General features: G+C 36.8%; 1 protein-coding gene across 1 annotated transcript in view; it reads left to right on the top strand.

Moving 5' to 3' along the window:
• The window catches only part of LOC149774465 (cadherin-23-like), a 106218-nt gene that overhangs the window by 75445 nt on the left and 18001 nt on the right, over nt 1–12772 (top strand). Inside the window, exons 9-11 of the mRNA XM_089945123.1 lie at nt 2382–2540; nt 10390–10524; nt 11677–11799. Of these exons, the coding sequence (XP_089801249.1) occupies nt 2382–2540; nt 10390–10524; nt 11677–11799 (417 nt within the window). The remainder of the gene's footprint in view (nt 1–2381; nt 2541–10389; nt 10525–11676; nt 11800–12772) is intronic.

Genomic DNA, 12772 nt, shown 5'->3' with positions numbered 1-12772 from the left:
CATATCTATCAGAGAGGTACCATTTTACAAGTCTGTCAAAATACTAGATTCGAAAAAGAAAAAAATGCAACTGAAAGTTTTGGTAGGAAACCAAGTCTCAGAAACATTAAGCCAAGACAAAAAAAGTATTATTTCCTGTGGCTAAATTTTCTGTCACACAACAGTTGCTTTGCACTTTGGCTCGTCTAATTATTTTAATACAATGTTAGCCTAGCTGTAGAGGATCGTAATAAATTTACTTACATTTATGTATCTTGCATTTCCTTACATGGTACTTTCTTAGTTGTGCAAATACGAATAACATGTACAGCACAACGTGATACACACCGATACTGTACTGGAATTTCGAGTACATTACCCTTACTGCACTGAATTGACCCATTATTCAATATAAAACCCAAAACCATCCATTCCAGACCAAATGGAAATGTTGCAATGAGCATTAATTCATAGTATGAGTCAAAATTCAATATTAAGTAGACCAAAGCGACAAATTCTTTGAAGCTACAAAGGCCGTGCAGTATTAATCCGAAAACAACTCGTTCATATTTTCCCATACAAAAGCAATAACCCGTAAATTTAGCATACTCATTCTTCAAACTGCTTAATTCCGACGGTATTGACTATGACGTGACTTTACAACGTGAAGTCCTTTGATTCTTACAGTTCAAATGATGCCGTAAAATTCTATAGCAACTTCTGATCGAATATTGCTTCTGCAAATTATGTACAAAGTGTAGACTTTTATATCAATGACTATGAAGATTTATTCACCACGAATCATATTACACTGACTCCAATTTCTCAACAGTCAAAATGAGGTTTGCAGGTTAATAATTATTCAAGTTCCCTTTAACAAAGGCGTCCAACTGTATAATAATATAATATAACATGATATAATATAATATAATATAATATAATATAATATAATATAATATAATGTAATATAATATAATATAATATGATAAAAGCATATATAATATTGTGGATGAAATTTTCGCTAAAGCTGCTAATAAGTCACAAGTGTAAGATTGGTTTTATCTGGTTATTAACATAACCGATCTTATTTAGCGAAACAAAAGGCAAATCAAAGTAGGCAACATGATTCGGAAGCACATTTATATTCATCGGATATGACCCTTTCCTTATACGATGTGATAGCGTCGTTTGTGACGTCTGTAGTGTATTATCTTCATGCAATATTAAAAAATATCAAATGTGTTTATTGAACGTACTATCAATGACGACACATGGTAGTCAAACTGAACGTACTATCAATGACGACACATGGTAGTCAAACTGAACGTACTATCAATGACGACACATGGTAGTCAAACTGAACGTACTATCAATGACGACACATGGTAGTCAAACTGAACGTACTATCAATGACGACACATGGTAGTCAAACTGTCATATTACAAAAGACTTAAAACGTTGCAATGTTGCAAAATAAATCAATGAACTTTATTTTGGGCTGTTCGAGTTTTCGGTTGCTCTAGTTTTGGGTTATTCGAGCTTTCAAGGCAGGAGAATTTGGAGGGTTTTACAATAAGAGACAACAAGTTATTCAAGCGATGGCACCAGTTCAAATGATTGATCGAATTACTTGACGCCATTTCTGTTTCGTTTGTTAATTTGATCCCAAAGTTAACAATGTACGGAAAGGACCTTGAAATTGACGTTGGTTTTCCCTCAAATGAAAACAGAAAGCCGTTTATAGCTCATGTTCAATATGACAGTACAGGGACTAAAATAATGTTATAAATAAGCGTGGAATATTGTTTGGTATCATTTTATTTCGATCATTCATCTGTTTAGTTAACCATATTAAGAAGTTCTTTGCAATATATAAACATTATGTAACAGCAGAAATACCAATGAACAGTGCTCATGTGATAGCAAAGTTTGGTGTCGAAATACTTAACACCCTATTTCTGAAATATCGACTCTTCCTGGTATGTAAAACTATTTTATTATATAGCCCGTGCACCTTAGGACATTTGCTTAAAAAGCAATATATATCCTGCATCCTGTGACAGAGTCAATTTAGCTTCCGAAAGACGAGGACAAGGACTCGATCAATTAAATATAGGCTTCGAGAAAAATATGTATTGCTTCTAATTAGAGTGCGCTCGTTATTCCCGTGGACAAATAGCATTTAAAGTCAAAGTACATAACTTTTTTATATGGAAAGAAAGAACATGCTTATGTATGCACCTTTTTGCATTATGTCAATACATTCTGAAAGTTGCATTATATATTACTTTAATAAATTCTACATTCTTTGGTCATTTATTTACATTCTAATCATATTGTTTAAATTCACACTGACATATAAATAACTAGAACGAATAATTCCCTTTTCCACCCCATTTAAGCTTACGGAATATACAGTAACAGTAATCCTGGATTCAACTATGCCACTAAAAACAACTACCCCCTTTCGATCCAGTGTACTGATGGGTACGATCCTGTTACTGGAACCTTTACCGTCTACCTGCTTCGAAACTCTGCGCCGAATATCACAAATCTACCAGGTAAGGTACAAAGTGACACACTTGATAAGGTGGAAATCAGCAGATTCAAAATTCGAAATCGATCAAATTATTCAATCATGGCACTGTGTGTGCGTCAGTCTGTGTGAGAGAGATTTTAGATTCTTCATTTAAGATGTATATTTAAAATATTTCTAATACACATTTGTTGAGGAAGGTTTAATTTTTTCGGTTTAATTTTTTCAGTAACATAGTATGCAAATAGCTGTCTATTACAACATGTACTTGTATACTCTTAGAATTGAACTTTGACTGCTTGGTATTCATGTCCCTAAGGAATTAGCAGATTAAATATGTTACAAGTCAAATAAGCAAACAATCGAATCTATGTTTCTGCCATACCTCACCATGTCTCAGACTCCTGATATATGTATTAATTCCTTTGATATATACTGCACGTAATTATATGAGGCGATTGGGCCTCAGCTAATAAATCTATAGACGTCAGGAGATTAACATGCAGAAGGCAATGTGACCTCCGGGAATGATACGGTTGAAATGGTCCATAGGTTTCACATTTGAGTGGTATTAAATCCTCTAAGTGTATAGCATCCAAGGGTTAAAAGTCTGTAGCCTCATATGGATAATTTGTTTGAGGCTATGTCACATCTCGTACGTAAAGCTATGGAGGTTTCGAATTCATGGCCTCAAATAGTTGGTATAGCCTCAAATGGGAATGCTAATGTTATGATTTGTATCTGCAATCCAATCACATCACATATACTATCTAGAAATCGCTTTTTAATTACTATCAAAAAGCAAGCCCTACAATTCAGAACCGGCTTTTTGATTACATTCCATTATACCACATATACTATTTAGCAGCTGCCTCGCTTAGCGCTCAGTTTTAAGAGGTTAGTGCTAGGACTGATCGACCTGGTATCAGGATAATATGATTGGGTGTGGCATGATGCTACATGTCTGTGGCATGATGCTCCAGCGCTAGAGATCACTATGAGTTGCCACACTGCAGACATCGAAGCGATATGACTGAAAAATTATTAAAGCTACGTTAAAAATCCAAATCACAGACACACAAACACACACGTGTTCCTATGGTTTAGCGTTTCAGCAGTTTGAGTAAAACAACCCATGATATAAATAATGAGGACTACGAATTAGCGTGCGTCTGCTGCGGATACCTCGCATACTCGGAGTATAGTACTATGACGACGACTGCTACTGTATATGTAGCCAGTATTCCTCCAGGAGAGGATGCGTTCAATTTAGCTTTGGCTGATTTTTACCCGACTGTGTGGTAACAACTACACCTCCTTCTCCACCATTACCGTTGGTGGTTGAGAACAAAAAGATACAAAAGGAAGAATTGAAGAGGTTTATTTTTTGCACCGTAAGAAAAAAGCAATTGAAGCATTTATTCAACACCAGTAACAAGAGGAGGAAAGAAAGCAAGAAGATGAGAGAAGGACACCTTTGAGGTCTGAGGAAGAAGAAAGGGAGAAGAAACATACCTCATTTTGTTCTACAAGACATTTTAGCGGTAATATTGTATCAGACAGATGTATCAGATTTCTTTAGATAAACCTAACAAAAAGATACATTCACCTGTCAAAATTTATGAACCTTCCATCACCACATTTACGCTCACCGACACTGTGATCCCTGCAGCAGCAGCAACAGTTACTATTTCTATCTCCAAACCAGCAACGTCAGGAGGAGGAGTATGATTTGATCGAGGAAAGAGAATGAGACAGTTAAAGCTGATAACGTCAAGTTCATAAGCGTTTTGTGATTGAAATATCGCCAGCGTTCCTTTTCACGGCCTCCTATATCTCTTAGAAATGAGATACTACTCATATTCGAAGGTGCGATCATTGACTTCCAGAATAATTAGTACCGCGGTTTACATCTACACGGTTTAATTTAAACAGTCTGGTGCGAAGTGCCACCCGCGAAAGAAGCCAATTTGCATTACTTGTTTGTGGGATTTTTTGTTAGAGACGTTGAACGACAATGCCATTCTAAAGATGACGAGCGTTTGAGATTCTCGATTACACACGACAGTTTGTAGTCTCCTATCTGGATGGAGTTTAGCAGAAATAACACATTCCAAGGTCACTGAGAAAACATAGCAAGTCCAACAATAAAATGACAGGTTTAACATCACTGACGGAAAAGCAACTCTTCACATGACTCACGTTTCACCTCCACACAGAGTTGACAACTCACAAGACTAGATATGCTTACGCCTTGACGTCGTCTTGGATCGAAAGTATGCTGAAAAGAACGAAACCCAGAATGGAAAGAGCATAGAAAAGTATTCAACGATCGGACAGAGACAAACAACAAAGAGAAACAGAAGTCATTTAGCAAGAAGCAGAGATTTCCAAAGAAACGGTATGTGTCATTCATGAAAAGCGAAAACTTCGTGTTGGCTCTTATCATTATCGGTTGAAACTATACCCTCACGTCTTCGTGGAGGTGTCATTTTTTGAGGACCCGATATCACAGAATGAAACTATATTCATTTTTGTCGTTATCAAGAGCATTTCGACATCAATAGTAGTATCGTAGAGTGAAGGTAATACTCATACTCTTTTGAGAAATGTGATCAATGCTTTTAAAGTCGGGACCAACACATTTATTGGAGAGAGAGAGAGAGAGAGAGAGAGAGAAGGGGGGATGTTGTGGGTGTTTCGCTTTCAACCCATGCAATTCTGATGGAAACGGACTAATTTATTGCTAGACTAGCAAGCGAACGCTTGTCAGTCCTACTTGTTACGAACAACATTGTATGAAACACGTCCAGCAACAGAAAAGTGCTTGCGAATTATTGAAATTGTGATCTGATTGTGGACAGAATATTTGAATCAATAACTCAAAGGTACACGTACATCCCGGAAAGAAACTTAGGTCGTATGTTTGAACAAATCGTGAACTTTAAACATCTGTGCTTCATTTAAACATATGAGAATGAACTTGAAGATGACTTCAAGGCAGACCAACTCTAGAAAAAGTGGATTCTATCATTTTTTATCTCTGAATGCATTCAAGATGCTGGTATTTACATCCATAATTACTTCCTAGCTCATCGCGCTTGGGAGAAGTGCATACAAGAACTTATATTTTTACTGTCTGAAAAATAGAAAGATTCCAGGTGGAGAACTTTTTTTAGGGGCTCTTGTACATTTCACAATTTTGCCAAATGAATCTTAGATCCTACCGAAGAGAACATCCAGCATTGTGAGGGCAACCATCGACATACTAGAGTTATGGCTCACACTCACAATTTCTCGGGATACGATGGACAATTTAAAAATGTATATTATTAAGAACAAGGTACTGAATATACCGCAGTCACCAGAAATTAAACCAAACTCATCAGCATGAAAGATTCAGTGGGTTATTTAGTGATACCTTTGATTGAATGCCTAAAACGTATCGAATGACAGAAAGGACCAAAGCTTATTTACCACACGTTTTCAATGACTCACATTTTCCTGTCTTTAAGTATTACGTCCCCGATGGTATGTACACAAAACCGAGGCGCATTCTATACTTAGCATAAAACGCACTCTTCATTCTCGTTTGAATTTCAAGATATGTTGAAATATTGCTGATCTGATTTGGACATTTTACACCGTTGCAGTGGAAAATGTCTACAATTATTTTCTGCATCACGGATATGCATAACGAAAATTTGAATGAAGCTTTCTACTATTACCATTGTGGATAAGTCAATCAAAAGAAGTTCCTGTCTGAGAACAAACTAGCTATCATATACCCTCATTCTTATATCTCGGTCATCCGTCTATAGTCTATCAAAGATTTGTGTTGGCTTCATTACTGGTTTGAAGATGAAGACGAATGGATACAACATTCTAAGTGGAGAAAAGAAAATTCGAAGTTTTTCGTTGATTTCGAAAACTCCATATAGTTTACGAATTCCTGGGATGCTAATTTCCTGGATGCCGCACGTGTTTCCCTCCAGGAAATCTGTACAGTTTTTTCTCAGTGTTTGCCATGGCAAAGTTGTACGAACAAACATAACAAACGAGGTCTGAGGTCAGAAAGTCAGGAATACCTAACGATAGAAATGCGGAAGCACGAGTACGGTCGATGTTTCAAAACTGATCCAGAAATGTGACGCTTTGCCGACAGTTACGACGTGACGGCCATCGAACCTTTGAATCTCCGCGACATTTGGTTAGGAGGACGAATCAGTGCAACTTGATTATTGTACGACATGGCGGAATTCCAAGGAGAGCAAATAAAAAAGATCGATGAGTGTGTTCTGTGTACTTGTATGTGCAAATATGCACGATTTCCTACACCGGGCACCTCACAATTGTTGGCAATACGAAGGTTGATCATTACAAAAGTCTTACCTCCAACCCCATTGTACCATCCTGTCTTATCACATCGATGCCAAGGATATATGGCGTTTACTTTATGTCTTACGGGTCCTGAAACATGCAATCAAGACCAACCTTGTTGCTACATGGATGAAGAACACACCATGAAAGGATCGTTGGTGAGTGTGGAATTATTTCATGCTTTAGACTGTGGATAATAGGAGTTAAAAGTATATTAAACTTGACACTCTCCTACCACATAATAATATCAAAAGAACGGCGTCTCAAATCCCGGGAGTTTCTTCAGTTACGTCGACAAAGGTTATCCATCTTCCTGTCAGATTTCAGAAGACAAAGACAAATTCCGGAAATGGTACCGATTCTTAGAAGGTTTGACTATGAAATACGTAGAAAAGAACTAGAAAAAAACAATCGTTTATCAAAGCCATATTAAATTGTTTGTGCAGCGTCCGATGGAATGCTTAGCATATCATTGCCGTTACTTTTAACCGTAGAAGACATAAAAAAACACAGAAAACGCCCACGCCAAGAAACATCCACAAATCGTCAGACAAAAAATTTATCTTGGTTAATTAGGAAGAAACGACAGAGCTTGACCCCCTCCCCACCCCCAATCGAGTTTGGAAATGTCATTAGAAAAACGTACATACAGCAAATTCCAGATTAAATTGTATTATCGACGAGTAATTAAACAGCATACCGAATCTGCATTAACCCAACGTAATTGGCCGAAACAAGTCAAATCAGTCGTGCCTTTGGTCTTAGTTCCTATTAGCGTAATGAAGAAAGATAAATGGAAATCGTTCAAATTTGTAAAGTAGGAACTTTAAGGAAAGCCATCATTTTGACGGAGAGGGTGGAGTACCTCCTAAACCAAATATATGAAATGGACTGTTGCCCATATCAAATTCATATTCGCTGGGAACTGACGTCACTCACAACAGCCAAGAAGTTTGTCACAGAGACGGTGGACGAAGATGTTAAAAGCAACGGCGCCGAAAGACAGATGGGTAAGGGAGCAGCCGAAGGGAGAGGTGCGACACCAGCGCCTCAAATAAAAATGGATGAAGATCCACGAAACAATCCGAAGAGAGGGTTATCCGGGCTGGATACTGGAGCAAGAGAAGGAGATCAAAGAATCTACTTTGAAGCTGGTGGTCTCCACAAAAACATCTTGGCGTAAGCAATGTGCAACCTGCGGTGGCAAACCAGAGAGATATAACAAATTCGAGGAGTAGCAAAAACAAAGTGACCTTTTCAGAACCACCAAGATCACTAGAAAAGTGAGATAATAATCCTATTTACAAACAGAATTTGAGTTTAATGTGTTATGTATTTTCTATGTTTGTGTATGTCTATGTTGTTGACATGTAAAACTGAAAAAAAACTTTTAAACCTTCTCTATTCTATGTGATATTGACAAAAGGTTAGAACGTCCGCCTCAGATGCGGAAAGCCTCGGGTTCGAATCCCGGCCGAGTCATGCCAGTGATTTTAAAGAATGGTACGAGCAGCTACCTCGCTTGGCGCTCAGCATTAATAGGTTATTGTTAATATTGGCTGACCTGGTGTCATGATAATGTGACTGGGTGGAAAATTACGCTACGTGTCTGCTGGTGATGCTTCGATGCTAGATATCACTATAAATTGCCACATTGCAGACCTCGTAACGATATGATTGAAATCATTAAAGTTACGTTAAAGAGCTAAATCACACCATCACACTATGTGATATTATGTTTGTATGTAAGGGTATCACAGTGTGTCTATAAACACTGTCTATCCGTGTGTGTGCTAGTATGTTGGTGTGAAAGTGTATATATGCTTTCTACTCTTTTTAGTAGGATTGTATGTGTGTATGTGTGTGTTTAGGTGGTGATCAAAAGTTCATTACAGGATTGTATATGCAGTATGTTGGATAGTAATAAAGTTCAGTCGCTGGACAATATATGTTGTGTGTTTGGATTGTTATCTAAAAGAGGGTGTTGGATTGCATATGTTATATGTTTAGATTGTAGATATAATTTTGTCATTATCATTCCAGGTTGACTCTGTGTGTGTCTCTGTATATATACATATATATATATATATATATATATATATATATATATATATATATATATATATATATATATATATATATATATATATATTGCTCATCCTCCATAGACTTACATACGGGAGGTGCTATGGCCTCAAACCTACATAATGTTAATTTCCTGTTTGATGCTATAAATCATTAACCTTTTATACAGGTATAGCTATCAATATTGAGGTTATTATGCCATTCACATTTTAAACCTATGTACAATTTTGAGATTACCATTCCCGTCTGAGGGCAAATCGCCTCCAACATGTTAACCTAAGTATAATTCGATGTCCTATCGCCTCATGTTCTGAAGATATGATTGTGTACAGGATACAGAGAGAGGTCGATATAAGTTTTGATGACTGGACTTTGTGCAACATAAATGTTGTGGACATAGCAAAAGAGTTTTTTGCAAACTAATCTATCTCCTTTATTACGCTTTTATTTATAAACAAATCCTATATTCCGCGACAAAACACTTAGCAATGTCACATCAAACTGTCAGCGAGTCCCATAAAATTATTGAAAATAAGCTTTAAAAAGAATCTTAAATACGTCTTCTTCTCACGGTAAAATGATAAAACTTGTTAAATAATGGCATTTACCAGCAGCTGCCAGCAGATCGTGGAATATGTATTTATTTTGTTCCTGCCATCTGCTGCCAGCAAATCGTTACATATTTTGCTATTTAATTTGTCACTGCTGCCAGAAGATCGTGGCGTATTTTATTATCGGATTCATTTCAGAAATGTTCATACCAAAATGAACACTCGTCTTAGGCCCCTTTATCTTAGATTTTGTCTAATAGTAAATTAATTTAACCTAATTGCATATATAACATCATGTAATGTAATCCACACCCGAGGAAGGCTTTCGATATGCTAATATGCTGGAAGCGGCTTAAGTGGTCATTTTGGTGAGTAGTGACACGAGATAAGAAAATCACACCCTGTCATACGTGCAATGCGTAATTAAACAATGTATGAAGGATATAAATATCTCGAGATCGAAAATATCTGTATAGGAATATGCAAGTACTTTTCTTATTCAGTAGTGGTTAATTAATGTCTTTTACTCCATAACAGCTGTTCTAATCAAGTATTTTGAGACACGTTTCTTGTATTTTATTGGCGCGAACAAACTTCAATTTAAATTAGTTATCACCTCCCTGAATTAGATTAGTGTTTGCTCATGAGCTCGGCCTCAACTCGTCAAAGTTTAAAATGTTAACTCCTTTTTAGTAGAAAGATATGAGCTATACTTATATTGTACAATATATCTGACGCGTGGTAGACATCGTACACTTTTTTAGCGACTATCGTAAACTTTAACAATAAATAAATACCCAAAACCTTACACCGCCGGTATGAGTGTAATGGAATATGTTCTTATCTCTTTTTCGTTAGCTCAAAAGACATTATCCACCGCATCTACGACTGGATCCGTTGTGTATACAGTTACCTCGACCGACGCTGAGAACGACCAACTGTATTACAATATGACGTGTTCGCCAGCTTCTTGTCCGTTTACGATATTGGATTGTAAGTATTTACATTGCAACATTGCAACACTATCGGGAGGAGCGGTAGTACGGGTGGTAGTGGTGGTAGAGATGAGCCTGGATTTGCGCTGAAATGCTTATTGAACGCCGGCAGAATGGTTGCATTATGTGTACTTCGCATGTATTCGAGATTATCGTGATAATGTAGACATGTAGTCACTTCTGCTTTTCCATTTTCCTCTTTTTATTGCATGTAACATGGATATAAGGCTTCAGTCTTGAGATTCCAGACTTCATAATTTTCATAAACCTTTGGAAGGACGTCTGCCTTCAGTTTCAATACTTTGGACGACAGACTTTAGACCTGTATGAAATCCCAGGATTGATTTGATATTTCGACGTTTAAACTTTGAAGTTCGTTAGTTAGATCCCGGAACTATTGTTTCAGAGTGAAGACTCTAGTCTTTAAGGTTGCACGAAACTCATGGACTTTATATTTCAGAGCTCAGTCTTAGGGCTTCGGACGTTAACAATTCAGATTTGCAGATAAACACTGGATAGACTTCGGAATTAGTACCTGAGATATTAGAGCCTAGAGTGTGAAGACATTGCAGCGTTTTCATAATCTTCTGAAGTCTGAAGCACATACACGTCTGAAGTATAACGTTTGATCTCTGAAATTCCTTCGATTCTTCATTGTGAGACTGAAGCTAGGAGTTTGAATTCTGAAGTCTGAATGTTTTTCTTTTAAAAAGATCTTAAAGTCAGAGGTACCTCAGACAGATTTTAGCCAGGCTAAAGTCGTGAGTACGAAGTATGAAGCCTGAGTATGAAAAGAAAAGTCAGAGGTCTCTACAGCAAATTAAATAACCGTGATATAGTTTTAGTCAGCATGTGTTTGTGCGTGCCTTTTCAGAAATATTATGTACATGTATTTTCTCCCATCAAAGTAGTCTTGGATTTATACTGCTGAGAAGTGCTAAGGAATGGTTAATTCTCTCAACTGAAGCCGTATTAGTTGTGGATGCTGCAATGGCATTCTTTTTAAAGGCCATTAAAATAATTTTCACACTAAGACTGCTGCTTTCGGAGTTAATTAAATTAATTAATCAAATTGTCTTACTTCAGTCATTAATTACATATATGAATAACATTTAAATTCTTAATATGGTTATCATTTTTATACCCATAGCCGGGGTGATTCAGGTGACACAAAGCCTTCGTGGCCTGACCACTGTAGGATACGACGTAAGCGTGTGGGTGTACGACGGAAGGACTCTAGTTGGTTCGAAGACATTAACTATTGATATAACAGGTAACATACATTGCCTCTCAGCTTCAAACTTGAATTATTGGTTTGCATTCTGGTCCGATGATTATAATCTGAGCTTGAGTTTTCGCTGTTATACATTTTCAAAACTTACTTTTCCAAAGTCAAGTCATTTGCGATTGGCTGGCAAAAATAGTCATTTTCGCCCGAAAGAAACTCTTAAACGCAAACCAGTCTCGGGCTGACTGACATAAACCTTTGAGTCCGATAATCAGTTTGGAAATTATAACAATAAATTATAAATTAGCTGTCATTAATTGACGAGAGTTAAAAAAACATTCATAAGTCTTTTTAGATTTGACCAGCTGAGAGCCAAAATTCAGTTTCGAATTCACGCTCAATGTTTTATAACCTCCAGACCTGAACCTGTATTCTCAAAAATGTTTGGAGCACAATTTAACCCAACACCCTTCCATGCTATGCAGATTTGTTATGGAGTTTACATCTGTGAGATTGAAAAGAGCTTTACGATTTTAAAATTCTCCCACTTCCGCATTATACAGATGGCTTATGGAGCGTGCATCTATGAGGTTGACATCAGTCTAGAGTAAGGGCCTACGTTAGCAAAATACCGCGTTTAAAACTACTTTAGGCTCCAGCCTGAATTTCTTGCTCAACAAGTGTCTAGAATATGGGATCATTTTTGTATTACTTGGTGTTAAAATCTTCCATAACCTAATTTTAAATCAATATAAAAAATAAAAATGTCTATTTTTTTAAACTAATTCACATTATTTTGTTGTCCTCTCTGTAAATAAGAGAAGCTGCAGGTATCCGCTTTCTTTGAATAAGCACGAGTTTACTATTGCACATGCCAGAAAGGATAAACGAACCAAGAACCTTTTAGGAGCAAAGCGAATGCTATGCTATCACAAGAGTTACATGTTTCGTTATTCTACATTTTCTTTACATTTGTTTATATTTGTTATCAACGATTCTTTCTCTTTTCTGCGGAAAT

The sequence above is a fragment of the Sinohyriopsis cumingii genome, unplaced genomic scaffold (assembly GCF_028554795.1).
Source record: "Sinohyriopsis cumingii isolate HCF-2022 unplaced genomic scaffold, ASM2855479v2 utg000229l, whole genome shotgun sequence".
NCBI classification, from domain to species: domain Eukaryota; kingdom Metazoa; phylum Mollusca; class Bivalvia; order Unionida; family Unionidae; genus Sinohyriopsis; species Sinohyriopsis cumingii.
This window is presented reverse-complemented; position numbering and strand designations above follow the sequence as displayed.